Source organism: Ursus maritimus, unplaced genomic scaffold, assembly GCF_017311325.1.
Source record: "Ursus maritimus isolate PB19 unplaced genomic scaffold, ASM1731132v1 scaffold_22, whole genome shotgun sequence".
Taxonomy (NCBI): domain Eukaryota; kingdom Metazoa; phylum Chordata; class Mammalia; order Carnivora; family Ursidae; genus Ursus; species Ursus maritimus.
In genome coordinates this window covers 10,341,688-10,359,259 of record NW_024424675.1, presented here as the reverse complement: position 1 = coordinate 10,359,259, position 17,572 = coordinate 10,341,688, and the positions used below count along the sequence as shown (strand labels likewise).

The following is a 17,572-nucleotide window of genomic DNA, read 5'->3' as shown; positions in this document are numbered from 1 at the left end:
AGGTTCTGCCGCACTCTGTTGGCAGTCAGACAGGTCCCTGAGCAACCCTCAAGTAAGAACTAGTATATGAATACCCCAGGCCCCCAGGCCTCAGGGGAGCGCTCTAAAGTGATTGTTCTGTACTGTCTCCAAAAGAACTCCAGTAGAATTAAGCTTTAGCTGTCTGCAGTACCTTTACCTATCAACCAACTTGCCCTTTATGGGTTTCCTTCCCTTCCCTGTGTCCCTTCCCTACTCCCTCATTAGTGCTTCTTGGGATCCTGTCCCATATAGACTACTGGCACTCAGAGTCTGCTTCTGAGGGAGTCAACATGAAGAAAATGACACCTTTCCGATGCCTGGTAAACTCCAATCTCTCTGTATGATTTGCCTGTGTTCAGGACGTGGCTGAATTTTCGTTGGTTGAAGTGGTTTAAACTCCAGCCATCAATGTATATTTACAAGCATAAAAGCTGTGATAACCACTCTGACGGTGAACCAGTGTCATTAAGCTCTTCATTTTATTCTCCACACAGTTGTGTGTATTTTAAAGATGACTCTCCAAAAATGTCCTTTTCAATAGATTCTGCAGATAAAGGGATAAAGGACCTCTAAACATGCTGTCTTGCTTTAAAAATAGCGGAAAGCATGTGTGTGTTTATAGAATCAGTGATATAAACAGCATTAGTGTGCATGAAGCTGGAATATACTCCCACATGACAACTGAGAGTCCCACAGAAGTATGTTGGATGAAAAAGTATTTGCTGTGGCTTAAAGAGGCTCTCACACATGGGAGGACAAGAAATGAGATGCCTCTTAATAAGCCAATCCACAGTCTACCAACTAAGCGCACCTAACACAAGACTGTGAGTGGCAACCAGAGCCCAACAAAGGGGAATCGCCAGATGGTCCTAGCGTGGGAAGACCGCTGGGCTCTGCTGGTCTTATCAGTGGCACCTGTTCTCCCAGCTGGGGCGCATTACTGGTGGTGTCATCTTCAAAAGCAAAGGACGGCAAACACAATCCAAAGAAGAATCAGAAATGTGGGCAGATGGGGCTGATGGCTTGATTAGCAGGTCTCTCTACTTAGGGAGCTGGACTGGCGCCATCACATCCTCTGTTTCCTGTGCTGGTGGTCCCCGGCACTCATCTTGGCAGTGACCCATCACTTGCAAAGTTGTTGCAGATGGCCAGGAACTTCCTCTCTCCCCGCAATCTTCTCCCCCCTCCCCCCATTCCACTGCTCTTACCCAAAACCACAGCACCTAGGGTTCACTTAACCAGACCCTGCCGTTGCTTTATGGATGTCCTCAGACCTACTTGCTCCTCTACCCTAATTTCTAGCATTATTTATAGAATATCAGAGTTGCAGACCTCCTTAAAATAAAATAATTATTTATATAATTATTTTATATAAATAATTAATATGTATAAATATACAAATATTTATATATATAAATATACACACATCCTAGCATACTAGGCAGGTAAGTAGATAATGGAGAGAGGGAAAATAAGCAAATGCGGTGAAAACCTTAACATTTTTCATTTTATTTTTTACAGCTTTATTGAGATATAATTGACATAAAACATTGCCTAAGTTAAGGGGTACAACATGTTGGTTTGATACACTTACATATTGCAAAATGATTACATCGTAGCGTTAGCTAACACCTCCTGGCTCATACCTCTATCTCTTCACATAGTGACCATTTCTTTCCTGTGGTGAGAACACTTAGTATCTACTCTCTTAGGAACTTTCAAGTATGTAATACAAAATTATGAACTCTAATCACCATGCTGTACGTTAGATTCCCAGAACTTCTTATAACCAGAGGTTTGTATCCTTTGACTAACATCTCCCTATTTCTCCATCCCCAGCTCCTGGTAACCGCTTCACTCTCTGCAGTAGACATGCAGTAAAATTTTAACAATTGGCAAATATGGGTGAAGGGTGGAAGTTCTTCATACTATTCTTAAAACCTTACTCTAGGTCTAAAATTATTTCAAAATTAAAAATAAAAAAAGAGATAAACCAACCATAAGAGCATTACTATCATTACAATCACAATAGGCAGTATTTCTTAATTATTAAAAACCTACTTTTTAAGGGCAGAACACTTAAAATCTTTTTTAAAAATTATTCTTTTACTCTTCATTTTTATTGAAGTGAGATTCACATAGCATAAAACTAACCATTTTATTTTTTTTAAAGAATTTATTTATTTATTTGAGAGAGAGAAAGGGCACAAGTGGAGTGGGCGGCAGAGGGAGACGAAGAAGCAGGTTCCCTGCTGAGCAGGGAGCCCGATGTTGGGCTCCATCCCAGGGCCCTGGGATCACGACCTGAGCCGAAGGCAGACACTTAACCGACTGAGCCATCCAGGCGCCCCAAAACTAACCATTTTAAAATGAATAATTCAGTGGCATTTAGTACTTTGACAATGTTGTGCCACCACCACCTCTATCTAGTTCAATACGTTTCATCACCCCAAAAAGAAACCCCATACTCATTAAGCAGTTATTTCCAGTCTTTTCCTTTTCCCAGCCTTTGTCAAGCTGTGCCCTGTCTTTATAAATTAGACCATTGTGGATATTTCATATAAATGAAATCAGTCAATATTTGTCCTTTTGTGTCTGGCTTACTTAATTTGGCATAATGTTTTTGATGTTCATGAATATTGTGGTATGTATCAGTACTTCATTCTTTTATGGCTAAATAATATTCCATTGTATACACAAAGACATTTTGTTTATCCATTCATCTGTTGATAGATCTTTGGCCTGTTTGCATCTTTTGGCTAGTGCGAGTAGTGCTGTTATGAACATGGCTGTACATTTATTAGAATGCCTAAAATCTTGTTGGCCATTAATGTCTATTGATGACTTAAAATACAATTTCATGCTTGAAGCATACCCACGCTTAGACTTCTCTTTTGTGCTTGAACTAGATTGGGTTGAATCTCTGTCAATTTGACATAATCCTAACTGATGCAAAAATTTAAAATATCTTTCAAAATGCATGGGGGGAAAATCTGCTCATTAAGAATATCTTTTGAAAACAAAGCTGAATTAAATGTTCTGAAGTGCAAAACTCTCCTGTCCCCAAGAAACTTGAATAAGAATCTGAAATATTTCTGAACAGGAACAATGAGCTCAGCTAAGCACAGAACATTCCTGAACTGTGTCTGCCACCACAAGGGGGTAATCATAATGCAATCCTGAACCAGAAGTTTCTGTGTGTGCCAGAGTGAAAGAAATTCAAAGCACTTTATTTGTGAAAGAATTATAACTTTAAAAACCAGATCTTTCCTAAATCAATGGGTAATCATTTTTAGCAATTTATCTGAACAGAAGTCCCTAAATACAAATGCTGCTCTTTATTTCTTCTTTTTACCATTTGCTTCCTGCCATTCATCTTTCATCTCTTGTGGTCGTAGGAATTTTAGTATTTTCTCTTTTTTTTTTTAAAGATTTTATTTATTTATTTGACAGAGACAGCCAGCGAGAGAGGGAACACAAGCAGGGGGAGTGGGAGAGGAAGAAGCAGGCTCATAGCGGAGGAGCCTGCTGTGGGGCTCGATCCCGTAATGCCGGGATCACGCCCTGAGCCGAAGGCAGACACTTAACCGCTGTGCCACCCAGGCGCCCCAGGAATTTTAGTATTTTCTTTTCAAAAGGCTTCTAGGAATTGACTTTAGTTTACTTGATGAAATCTTGCACCGCATACAATTCTTCAAAAGGACATATTTTCATCTCATTTTTGTTGAAGAAAAACCAGGTAATTGGAGAATTTATCTGCTGACAACTTATCTTCCACTTAAAAAAAATATGTCATCACCTTCACTTCATTTTGATCTTGGGGTCCTTGACTCAGCCAGTTTATTAGGGTACAAATTTGGCCTGAGTTTTGTTCCGCTTCCCCCATGTTACTACTGTGGTGGATCAATGGTGGGATTTGTATTTCCTTCTGCCTCTCAAATCTGCCACTGTCTTATTCTTCTCTCAGGGCTACTGTGGATTGAGCCAATCAAATCCCTGATTTCTCTAGATGTAATGTGGGTGCAAGACATTCTAATTCAGTCTTGCCTGTTCACTTGACCTGAGCTGAATCTAGGAAATATCGGTAATTTTGGAGAACTGTGTTTGGCTGTATCGTCGGTAAACATGGTCTGGAGAGTAAAAGGAGAGAGGAAGGGAGAGAAGAGAACAAAAATGAGGGGAAGGAGCAGGGACATAGCGGACAGGGGAGGGAAAGAAGGAGAGAAAGAGAAAGATGGTGAGGAAAGATGGGGTGTGCGGGGGCAGGTGGGAAGGGAAAGAGAGAGATTTTCTTGGTTTATATTACTGAAAAGACAGAGAAATCTGTTTTCAAGTGAGACTTCATCAAGTGGGTCTATGAGAGCCCCAAGGATCTGGCTTTTTTCATTCCTTCTCTATGATGAAGTCAAAATGGTTGCCACAGCCTTCAGAGCTACCTGCTTTCTTTCATCCAAAAGGAAAGAGATCCAAATTTCCCACTCAAGTCCCATGAGTCAAGCTAATTAGACTGACATAGGTCACATGTCCATCTCTGCACCAATCACTGTGATGGGACGGAGGTTGGGTGTGTAGGAAGTGAGATAGCCTATGTTGATTGGATGAGTCTAGGTCACGTGTCCCACCCCTAGACTAGAGCTGGAGTCACAGCCCCCAGATCCATACAGATCCCCACGTAGAAACTTGGAACTATTGCCAAAGAAGCAGGAGGGAAGTGCATGCTGGGAAAGGAGCCAATGAATGTTCATCACGTTCATTCTTGTGTTTGGCCTCTGATACTTACAGCTGAGGAATGTTAACTAAGACATCTGACTAGACTAGTGTAGACAGAAAAACTAAAAGTGGCCTAAATTTCCGGGAAGAGTTTGGACACAGTGGGGTGGTATCACAGGGACACTTAGCTTATACAAAAGGACAATACAGCTGAAATTGCTTGGGTAGCTCTGCTCATCATTCCACTGTCCATCTGAGATGGCAGATGTCAAGTGAGCCTCTTGTCAAACATAATGTGATTCTAGAACACACATCGTCAAAGGTGGTCCTATCCTGCCTCTGCTTTAACTGGTGCTCAAGAAAAGGAACAGAAATGGTGGGAGGAAGAACGGAGCAAGCAGCACTTATTGAGAAAGTCGGTCTCGAATGTGTCATTGCCAGAGGACTTTCGAAGGCAACTTACCTAAAGGGCTTTCAAGGAACATTTGTCTAAAACACTGTTGAGGCAAATGTCGGTGATTCGTAAGATAGGACTCCGCCTTATCCAGACAGGTAACTATCATCCATGTGAAGGGGGCCAGTAGGAGACATAGAACATCACTGTGTCTAGGAACATGACCAGTTTGATGGTTTGACCCATATTCACCAATTATTTAAATAGGTCTCAGTACTTGGCGAATGGTTAGAACTTAACAAATATTGTGAAATAAATAGAGTTGATTTAGACAAAATGGCTACATCCAATGACATAGCTTGGTGAGATAATCTGGACCTAGCATGCTTGAATGCCATTTGGGGGCATTTCATGGTGGTTTAGTGCACAAAGAAAGGTGTCCTAACTTCTTTTTTTTTTTTTTTTAAGATTTTATTTATTTATTTGACAGAGATAGAGACAGCCAGCGAGAGAGGGAACACAAGCAGGGGGAGTGGGAGAGGAAGAAGCAGGCTCATAGCAGAGGAGCCTGATGTGGGGCTCGATCCCACAACACCGGGATCACGCCCTGGGTCGAAGGCAGACGCTTAACCGCTGTGCCACCCAGGCGCCCCAAGGTGTCCTAACTTCTAATTCCATTTCTCCTATAAACTAGTCCTGTGACCAGGGAAAAATTACATAATTTCTTTGAGTCTCAGGTTTCCCCCTGGTGGAATAGGAAGAAAAATGCTTACTCTACTTGTTTTTCAGAGTTATTAAAAATCAGTGGGAAACAAACTGGGGGCTTCAGAGGGGAGGGGGGTGGGGGATTGGGATAGACTGGTGATGGGTAGTAAGGAGGGCACATGTTGCATGGTGCACTGGGTGTTATACGCAAATAATGAATCATGGAACACTACATTAGAGTAAGGATATACTGTATGGTGACAAACATAACATAATAAAAAATTACTATAAAAAAAATCAGTGGCCTGTGTTCTCTTGGGCAGCTGCTCTATGTCTTTTAAGGCGGAATGAATACTATACAGAAGGAAAAACATTCAAATGAAAAAAAAAAGTTGGTGTCTCTAGAGATACTCAGTGAACGATTTATCCTGCCTAATGCGCCTTTGGACTTTAAAATATAACCCAGGACAAAAATACAACCCAAGAGAAAGCACAAATTCTCCAGAACTCCACAGCAGTCCTAATAGAGATGGGATTTCTAGTGCTCTGTTGCCAACTCTTAGCTTGCGATCTTCGACCCCAAAAGCTCAGGAAAGGTATAAATTATGAAAAGTAGTCTCTGCTCTCCAGAGCAATGCATAACGCTAAATCAAGCAATGAAAGGGACATGAGGAGCCAACCACCCAGCTCTAAATTTTCCAAGCAGAAAAAGGAAATATAACAGACATATTTATAGTGAATTTGGATGTCATGACGTATAGTGAAGGGGAATGAGGCTTAGGTTGTCCCAAGCAGAGCTGAGTTCTGGCGTTACTGAACCTCTTCTTCTGGTGAATTTGTTTTACAGGTTAAAAATTAAAAAGTTATATATTTTCTGCCTCAGCCTAAGTCCCGTCTTTAGGTAATCATAGGCCTCTCTCAAGAATCTGACAAAAAGGTGGCTCAGTGGGTTAAGCATCTGCCTTTGGCTCAGGTCATGATCCAAAGGTCCTGGGATTGAGTCCTGAGTCGGACTCCCTGCTTCGTGGGGAGTCTGTTTCTCCCTCTCCCTCTGCTGCTCTCTCTCTCTGTCAAATCAATAAATAAAATAATAAAAAAAAAAGAATCCAACAAAATCTTATGAAGTTAACAATCTGTCTTCTGTCCACTAAAGGGACTGGTTTCATCACTTTCCATTGTTCCGAGGGATATAGCTGAAAGCATGTATCTCCAGGGACCCAGCATGTCCTCTCTTGGTATGAACTGAGCAGAAATGGTTGTATATGTCCGCCATAGACACATCAAAAAATATTTTTAGCAGTACTATTTGTAACAGCTCCAAAGTGGAAACAGGTAGTTATTTTTTTATTTAAATTCAATTAGCCAGCAGATGTGCCCAAGATGTAGAGTTCAATAATGCCTCAGTTGCATATAACACCTAGTGCTCATCTCGTCCCTCCTTGATGCCCATCACCCAGTTGCCCCATCCCCCCACCCACCTTCCCTCCAGCAACCCTCAGTTTGTTTCCCAGACACATGAAAAAATGTTCATCACCACTTGTCATCAGGGAAATACAAATCAAAAACCACAACGAGATACCACCGTACACCAGTCAGAATGGCTAAAAGTGACAGGTAGGTATTTAACTCTTCAGCTTCATTCACTATTATTTTTGTATTTGGAAACTATAGGAAATTAGATTAGTTGTACAGAACCCAAGGAAAGTGACTGAGAATGTACTTAAATGGAAAGATTTATCTGGTTCTAGAATGACTTATACTTTTTTTTTTTTTTTTTTTTTGGTGAAAAGGTAGCATATTCAATAAACCCACATCCCATGCCATGGGTAGAATTACCAGCAAAGTTGTTAAGAACTGACGCTATTTGTCACAGAAACCAATGAAAAGGAATAGAAATCTCCCCAAGCTAACTCAAGTAAAGTTGAATTTATGTGAGGATACCAAGGAACTTCTAGGACCTCAATCGCAGGAAATGCAACTTGGCAGAGCTTTCTTTGTGTTTCCTGAGTTGCATGGTGGCTCATCTCTGCATTTTTCTGCTTGTCTCATTTCTCATAAAGTATTAAAAGTAGTCTCTGCTCTCTAGAGCAAAGCTTAATGCTCAATGTTTCAGCTCATTTCTCTTTGATGCCCGACTCTCACCAATTGCTTATTAGCCAGCATGTTGCCAACCCAAACCAAACCATGGCTTTGGCCTCAGTCTATATGACCTGCCAGCCTGGCTAATTGACTTTATTTCTCTATCCCAGGAAATGGTTGGTACACACTCGATAAAAATTAATTTTCATGAATCTCTTGGTAAACAACAAATATTAATTTTCTCTCTTTTTTAACACCTTTATTTATTTACTTTTCATTAAATTTAAATCCTTGAGGGGTACAGCATCACATGGATTCTGCAGCCAATGGCTTTAGCAGGAAGGTTGCTCGGGAATTTGGCACGAACCACGCCATTGTTTCCATGAGCACAAGTTACTTTTCCCCAGATTGCTCTGGTTTTGTTTGGTTTGCCATGAAGAGTCACTGTGTTGTTCTTTGCTGTGTACACGTAAGCACGTCTCTTGCCTAGATAGAATTCAGTTTCATCTTGAGCATAAACACCTTTGACTTTTTAAGAAGAACTGTGTGCTCCTTCTGGTTCTGGAGACCCTGCTTATAGCCAGCAAAATGGCCTTGGACTACAGCCTTCCAGACATTATTTGGCGATATAGGAGTCCTGTTCCCAGCAGGCCTCTACAGACTCCAAGATGGTGGAAAGAGAAAGAGAAAAATATTAATTTTCTTTTCCCCTTCAATGGATGAACACCATTTGAGTATAAAAGAATGTTCGTTTGGTAGTGGGATAGTGAAGCAATATTCTTTCCTTGCCCCCACATATATAAGGTAGATAAAAAGCTTTCGGTTGAGTGAGACAAACTTCTAACAAGACTTGAGAAATTTTCAGGCTAATCTGGAAGTCTTCGAGATTGAACCGGGTCACTACTGTTTCTTAAATCAACATACTCTTGTGTCCATGAAAAAGTTTTTATTTTCATATCCCAAAAGTTGCAATTTATGATTCTATTATTATGGTGAAAGAAAGAGGAATGAAGGGGTGCCTGGGTGGCACAGCGGTTAAGCATCTGCCTTAGGCTCAGGGCGTGATCCTGGCGTTATGGGATCGAGCCCCACATCAGGCTCCTCCGCTAGGAGCCTGCTTCTTCCTCTCCCACTCCCCCTGCTTGTGTTCCCTCTCTCGCTGGCTGTCTCTATCTCTGTCAAATAAATAAATAAAATCTTAAAAAAAAAAAAAAGAAAGAGGAATGAAAACCATTTGGCCTTCAGCCTTAGGGTGAGGGCTTTGGTTTGCCCTTTCTATGAGCTCTGCCGTACATACAAATCTAAGTCTTTGACTAGGAGTGAATTGAAGTGGCTTTTCTCATAAGAGGTCTAAGATGATGCTAAGTGAAATAAGTCAAGCAGAGAAAGACAATCATCATATGATTTCTCTCATCTATGGAACATAAAAACTAGGAAGATTGATAGGAGAAGAAAGGGATAAAGAAAGGGGGGGTAATCAGAAGGGGGAATGAAGCATGAGAGACTATGGACTCTGAGAAACAAACTGAGGGCTTCAGAGGGGAGGGGGGCGGGGGAATGGGATAGACCGGTGATGGGTAGTAAGGAGGGCACGTATTGCATGGTGCACTGGGTGTTATACGCAACTAATGAATCATCGAACTTTGCATCAGAAACCAGGGATGTACTGTATGGTGACTAACATAATATAATAAAAAAACATTAAAATTAAAAAAAAAGAGGTCTAAGACGATCTCTGAAAATGGTTTGCTATTCACCTGACCCAGAAAACCCTACAAAATCATGCAAATCAAGAGGTTCGAATCTTCACGTTCACTTTAAGAACACACGTGAAACTGCCCAGGCCATCTAGGGTCTGCACATCCAAAAAGCCACCAAGTGCGTGATGGATGTCACTTTGCAGAAGCAACGTGCACCACTCTGTTGCGACAGTGGTGGAGTCGGTAGATCTGCCCAGGCCAAACAATGGGGCTGGACACAAGGTTGGTGGCCCAAGAAGAGTACTGAATTTTTACTGCATGTGCTTAAAAATGCAGAGAGTGATGCTAACCTTACAGGCTCAGATGTAGATTTTCTGGTCATGGAGCACACCCAGGTGAACAAAGCCTCAAAGATGCGGCATAGAACTTTCAGAGCTCACAGACTTGCTAACCCACACATGAGCTCTCCCTGCCACATGGAGATGATCCTTACTGAAAAAGAGCAGACTGTTCTTAAATCAGAAGAGAACGTCGCCCAGAAGTAAAAGATATCCCAGAAGAAACAGAAGAAACAAAAACTGTGGCCCAGGAGTACATTCTGAATATAATAAATGCAAATAAAAAATTTTAAAGAAGAGTGAATTGACTTTAGGCACATAAACTAAACGCTCAGCTCTCATGATGAGAGGAGGGTTCATGGAAGCATGAAATAAGATGAGGTCAGTGACCTTCAGCACATTTTCCAGAGATGACATATATGGCAACTTCCACTGGCCTACAGAGTAGCTCTGTAAAGTAAATGGGTATAAGGCTCTTCGGTAAGGCTATTACTCACCTTGCTTGCCTCCAATCTCCACCCTTCCCTTCCCTTCTCTGTGCCTGGGAATCTGACCCTTGCTGACCAGAGCTCCTTGCAGTTGCTTCTTGTCAGGTTTTTTCAATGGGAGCCATTGGTAGTACAGTTCTTAAACCCAGGCAGTAGTGGCTAGCCTTGCACCTGATACTCTAGAAAGCACTGCATATCATAGACCCATGCAAAAGATACACACACATTAAAGGCCACAGACACATCTCTGTCACTTGGGATAGAGAACTACCAATAGTGCTAACAATGCTTGGAGTATGGGAGAATGCGATGGCAGACTTTAGATAAAAGACCTGTGAATTAACTTGTTAAACCCTTCCCGTCCGCAGGGATGCAATTGGTTTTTGAAGAATGAAGTACTGTTTTCTAATTGTGCTCAGTATCCATTTTCTTGTTGCTCTTTGGATGTTCCAATTCTTGCTCTAGAAGTACTCACTATTTAGTATGATATTCACAACAGTTTTGAGTGGTGGCTAAGGAATACATGTTGTGTATATGCAGTCCAGATGGCACTTGAACTCAGCATATTACCAACTCTTTACATTTGGCAACTGGATGGACAGCAGATACTACAGCCCCGTGAATAGATTTATTTTATAAAAATATTTTTAAAGTTTTGGTTAAAAATTTTTCAAGATTTTGTTTATTCATTAGAGACAGAGAGAGCACAAGCAGGGGGACAGGCAGAGGGAGAAGGAGAAGCAGACTCCCCTGCTGAGCTGGGAGCCCAATGTGGGGCTTGATCCCAGGACCTGGAGATCATGACCTGAGCCAAAGGCAAACGCTTAGCCATCTGAGCCACCCAGGGCCCTGGTTTTGTTAAATTTTAAGAAGTAGATACAAACTTGACTTTCACATAGTTTGATTTAAATTTGGAATTAATTAATAATTTGCTTATTTTTAAAAATTTAATAAATTTTGAATATTCTAGAACAAAAAGGTTTTGTTTTTGTTTTTTTTTTTAAAGATTTTATTTATTCATTCGACAGAGATAGAGACAGCCAGCAAGAGAGGGAACACAAGCAGGGGGAGTGGGAGAGGAAGAAGCAGGCTCATAGCGGAGGAGCCTGATGTGGGGCTCGATCCCAGAACGCCGGGATCATGCCCTGAGCCGAAGGCAGGCGCTTAACCACTGTGCCACCCAGGCGCCCCTAGAACAAGAAGGTTTTGAAGCAAAACATGAAAGATAATTTAAAATTTACATTTACTTTGCAAGTTTTATGAAAAGTTATTTAAATATTGAATACTTCAAGTATAATTATATTTTATTTTTAGTCCTTCAATCATTACTATCAATAAAACATAAATTATGTGAAATCTGCTTTACAAAATAGTGATTTTACTAAAAATGAGACAGAAATTAATTTTGTGGAATATATGAATGGAATATTTATAGGATAAATTTATTACATTTTTATTTTGTTACTCATCCAAATCTTGCTGGCCTTAGCGCAAGATCAATCATATGAAATAAAAATTTAATTTAGTTGTCTTTAATATTTTGTTTACTTTCAATTATATAAATGCCTCAGATTTACACCAAGGCGTTTATATATTTACATATTCATATATTCACATATATTTACACATATTGCATATTTACATATTCACATATCTATGTATACGTATATCACATTTTTATATGTTTGTGGATTCTCACATATTAAATGTTTACGTATTTTTCAATTTTGTGGTAATGAATGTATATTTGTTGTCTGGGGGCAGGGGTTTGCAAATGTCTTCATTAAGAGCCAGATAGTTATTTGAGGCATTGTGGGGCAGACAATTCCTGTTACAACTTCTTGACCTTCCGCTGAGTGGGTGAAAGAAGCCATGGACCATATGTACGAACGGGCATAGCTGTGTTCCAACAATACTTACAAAAATAGACAGTGGGCTCCATTTGGCCCGCAGTTTATAGTTTGCTGACCCCCGTGTCAGGCAAAAGACTCTGAAATGGAGATCTGTGTGCAGGAGGCTGATTGAGGGTACCATCAGGGGACACCTGTAGGGGAAGTAGGGTTAGCAGAAAGAGAAGTGGGGCTGGGATGCAACAAACACCTCAGCGGATCCCATGGGGAGCCCAGTATCAGGGGTGGCCCTTTAGTATTGTGCCAACATGACGCAAAGGTGGCTGATCTTTATACCTTGACATGCCCTGGGCCGGGAGGGCAAGGTGTGATCTTGGACAAGGCAGCTCCCTTAAGGAGAGAGCAGTGCCTGGAGAGGGGCTCAGCTCTGAGCTGTCAGCACCTCAACCTACCAGCAGCTGAGGAACAAGTGCCTTCATCTTAAGGAGGGATGTGATGGTTAATTTTCAAGTGTCCATTTGGCAGGGCCAATCATGCCCAGACATTTGTTCAAGCATTCTTCTGGATGTTTCTGTGAGAGTGTTTTAGGATGAGTTTAGCATTTTAATCAGAGGGCTTTGAGTAAAGTAGATGGCCTTCCATAAGCACAAGGGTGGGTTTCATCCAATTAGCTGAAGTCCTGAGTAGAACGAAATAGACTGATTCCCCGAGCAAGAGGGAATTCTGCCAGCAAACAGCCTTCAGACTTGAACTGCAACATTGGCTCTTCTCTGGGTCTCCAGCCTGACAGCCCACCCTACAGATTTTGGACTTGCCAATCTCCATAATCACATGAACCAATTCCTTAAAATAAATTTCTGTACACCCACACACCCACACACCCTATTGCTTCTGTTTCTCTGGAGAATTCTGACTCCCACAAGGGATCTGGGTGGTGCACCATATTAACGATGACTATGAAGATAGGAGAACAGAACACAGTGTGTAATCTTGCTTTGTAACGTTTATACATTTAAGCGCATGGTCCATGGGTCTCCATTTGCACATTTGCTCCAGTCCAGTGGTGTGCCAGAGTCAGCTCATACCAGATCCCCATAACCAACATACATCTCTTCTCGACTCTGTGTTCAGTGACTTTAGGGTGGTAGCTTGCAATTGTCATGGTGGGAAATCAGCAAACTCTACAAATCAGGGCGATTTTTTGTTGCCAGGCAGGTGATTGTTAACATTTACCTGTATCTGACTGCCTAGGTTCCACAAATGTTAGAAGGAAGCTTGCTTCCATACCAACCGTTTCACCAGGAAGTCCCTGCTTGGTTCCATGTCTCCTGAGCTCCTGTGACTGCATTGCCTTTCCATGACCCTCCTGAACAGAGAAGGTGCAATTCCCCACTGTTGCTTTTCTGTGAGCGCTTTCCTACTTCTTGATTATTCCCTGGTGAGTAGTCCCTGCATGATAGCCTCCTCATTTGAACCATCTGAGATGAATTCTTTTTCCTTCTGGGACCTTGACTAATACAAAAGGTGACTGGTAAATCTGTCTCTAATCTCCCCATCTCCAGTTTCATCTTTAGGATCAACAGCTGATAAGCTGTTTCATTTTTCATCTTCCCTCCCTTGTAACCTGTCCATTTGTCCGTCTTTGCCATACATACAGATGAATCTGTGCTATGGCTTAAGTCCTGATACAGACTCTTCCAAGATGCACTCCAATGGGCTATCGTCATAACCCGTCATTTTTTTTTTCTTTGGCCACCGTGGTTATTTAAAATATGTGTCAGTGTTGCTTAGTGAGGTTATTTTTGGAATCCCCAAATATATAAAAAGAATATAAAAGCCAACTATCACAATTAATTGGAAACATTACATTTAGTTTCAGAAGGCAAGAGTAATAGAAATCATGTGTTCATCTGTTTGTCTCATCTCTTTAAGTTATTTTAAAAATCAAAGCTCTTGTGGTTTCGACCTGTAATGTTATATCCCTGCATGTCCTGACTTACACATTCAGTCATCACTCCTAACAATCAGCCTGAGCTTAGGACAAGAAAGGCTGCTATAGGCCCATGCACACAGAGCCGATGATGGAAGCTGTCTCATTGCCATACAATAGCTCTGCAGTTTGGGATTTTTTCAAGTTGCCTCTACTTTTCGAACACCTCTGGTCACGCTGTTTTCCTGAGTTGCATTATTGACTGTAGACACCACATGACTTTAGTGAGGTTTAATAAAAAGCAACAAAGAACATTTCTCTCTTCATTTTCATTAGGTTTTGCTAAGCACCCATGCTTTTTTGCTTCAAAGAAAGAGAGAAAGAGAAAGAAGGAAGGAAGGAAGGAAGGAAGGAAGGAAGGAAGGAAGGACGGAAGAAAGGCAGGTGGGACGGAAGGAAGGCAGGTGGGAAGGAAGGAAGGCAGGTGGGAAGGAAGGAAGGAAGGAAGGAAGGAAGGAAGGAAGGAAGGAAGGAAGGAAGGAAGGGAAAGAATCAGTTGGGTTGGTCTAAGAGGGTTGTAATATGTTGTGATAATGGGAGATATCTCACAAGTAGGCCATTTTAAGAAAAATACATTCATATAAACAATAATAAGTAATATGTATTTTAAAATATTAATCAAGTTCTCAGAGGAGGGAGAGGCTTTCCTTGTAGATACATACAGAAGACGAGGATGAGGAAGGAAACAACTCAGAATGGCAGAGGTTGGGGGAATGAGGTATCTCTATCTGGCAGGATGGGCTAGGTTATTTGCAGAAGCCAACAGCTTCAGTCTCAGTGGCTTAAAGCAGGGTTTGTTTTTTACTCACGCTACATGAACAATGGCTGTTGATCTGGCTACCGAAGTGACACTGAGAAGGGGGAGGAGAATGCAATAAATTCTATGTTCTTTACATTTGTTTGTTTTTTACTCACGCTACATGAACAATGGCTGTTGATCTGGCTACCGAAGTGACACTGAGAAGGGGGAGGAGAATGCAATAAATTCTATGTTAGTTCTTTACATTTCTGTGTGGGAGTGATGCACATCTCTTCTGCTTTTTTTTTTTTTCATTGACAAAGGAAGTCAACAGCCACAAAAGGCATGAGAAAGTTCCCTGCCATGTGCCCAAAATACGGAGAGCCAGAAATAGGGTGACCAGCACTACTAATTCAGTGACCTGTGGGAGATAAAGACTTGGGTGTGAGAATGGCCCAGACGAGCCCACTGCCTTTCCTTCTTTTCCAGTCCGTCTGCGAATGAAGAGGACAGGTATAGATGCCAGAGACTGAAAAACTTCTACAGTTGATGATAATTGAGGGGAAGGAGGCACTTCAGAACACATTTGGAACTTCCCATTTTGTAAAGGAAATTTTTTGTGTAGTGTTAAATGGCCACACTTGATTATACCAAATAATTTTTAATGTATTTTAATAGTGATGAAACACGGCAAGTGAAGATCACAGTTTCCTGAAAAATTTCCTGTAAAAGCCAAAAGCAGGAAAGTCCTTGCTGTGCAGTGGTTTCCGAAGTTCCTAGGGAGATGAGAGGGGAACTCTCAGAGAAAACTCAAGGGGAAGTGAGGTGGTGGAGTAAAGCTCAACCTATGGGTACCTAAGTACTACGAACTGAAAAAGGAACACTTGTGACTTTCTCATTCTCGTAGTACTCTAAAATGGTCCACTGTCAAAGTTGGTTCTTGTCTAGGCAAAGAATATGATAACACACCTTGATAAAGCATTGTCTCCAGCCATGGACGGGATTTTCATCAGGAGGGCAGAGACCATTACAGCGAGTCCATATTGGACACCATTTTGAGGCTAGTCACAGATTCTTACTGCCTTTCATATGTCTAGTCCACTGCCCCTCCCTTCTTCCCAAAGAGGAAAAGAGCTACAGAACTAACAAGATTAATTCATAAATACTGATGGGTTACCAAAAAATGCAACAGGGTAAAGCCATTGTAGGCGGAGAGGACATCTATTGGGTCATTCTCCAATTCTGTTTTAGAAACTGTTGAGAGAGTTGTCTCCTGGCTCTCGTTGACCATAGCTGTTACATGAGCAGGGGATGCAAGTTGGGCCTTAACTTTGGCCAGTCATATTGTTTCTCTGAAATTTCAAGTTTAGACTATTAAAAAAGGGAATTAAAAAACTTTTTATCTGAAACAATTTCAGGTTTACAGAAAAGTCCTAAGACAGTACAAGGGTATTTGTTTGTCCCTAGGTCATCTGAGAGCAAGCTGCCAACATGATGCCTTCTCACCATCAAATCGTTTAGCATTCATTGCCCTCAAACAAAGACAGAGTTTTTTATAACAAAAAGTAAGCCATCAAAATCAGGAAATTCACAGTTCTACCATGGTCTCAGTGATGTCCTGTATAGAGAAAGGGTCCAGTTAGGAATCATTACATGTCTCCTTATTAGAAATTGGGTTATTTAAGGAAATTTTAAAGTAAAACAAAGCCATATAAAAAGCTGTCTAGGGAAAAGTCAGTCTCCCGTTTCCCCTGCTCCCCAGAGACAATCTCTGTTACCAGTGACTCGTGAGTACTTACAGTCGACCATACACAGCATATGTATGTACATGGTTGAAAAGGGATGTCCAAGCTCCTCCTAGCTCAGGGAAGAAATAATATCAGAGGTAAGAGTTCCTCCTTTAAGAACGTTAAATATCCAGGGGTGCCTGGGTGACGCGTCGTTTGGGTGACTAACTCTGGGTTTCAGCTTGGGTCATGGTCAGAGGGTCGTGAGATTGAGCCAGCGTCAGGCTCTGCACTCTGCGTGGGGTCTGCTTGACGTTCTCTGCCTCTCCCTCCCCCACTCTTCCTTCTCCCTCTGCTCTGTGTGCTCTCTCTCTTTCTTTCTCAAATAAATAAATAAATAAATAAATAAATAAATAAATAAAATCTTTTAAAAAAGATATAGAGTATTAGCTATCTATTGGGAGCTTTGTTGCTTGCCATCAAGACAGAAGTTAAATAAGTTTCCAAGTGAATACATTTTCCCAAATTCTGAACATGAAAGTCTTTGATCACTTAGAAGAGATAAATTTCTTCTGTTACCAGTATTAATATATTGCCAATTTAATACTTGATTTCTCTCTTTGTAGACATTAAGGATCCTTTGTTATTTAGTTGTTCCAAATGCTTTGAATATATTTTAGATTATCATATAAATCATAAAGTAATAGTGTGAAAATTGTTTTTTAAACTGTATTGGTTGGTATATAATATTCAAAAGTAAATTTACTAAGCTGTTTTTACTATTGCACTGTATGCAATCATATAAATATATATATTTATTTAAATTTAATT

At 41.0% G+C, this 17,572-nt stretch overlaps 1 protein-coding gene across 1 annotated transcript; it reads left to right on the top strand.

Moving 5' to 3' along the window:
* The first annotated feature begins 9,596 nt into the window (after positions 1-9,596).
* Positions 9,597-10,154, top strand: LOC103674546 (60S ribosomal protein L17-like). Its single transcript, XM_040637823.1, has one exon. The coding sequence runs from the start codon at positions 9,795-9,797 to the stop codon at positions 10,152-10,154; it is 360 nt and encodes a 119-aa protein (XP_040493757.1). The 5' UTR covers positions 9,597-9,794.
* Positions 10,155-17,572: the final 7,418 nt, after the last annotated feature.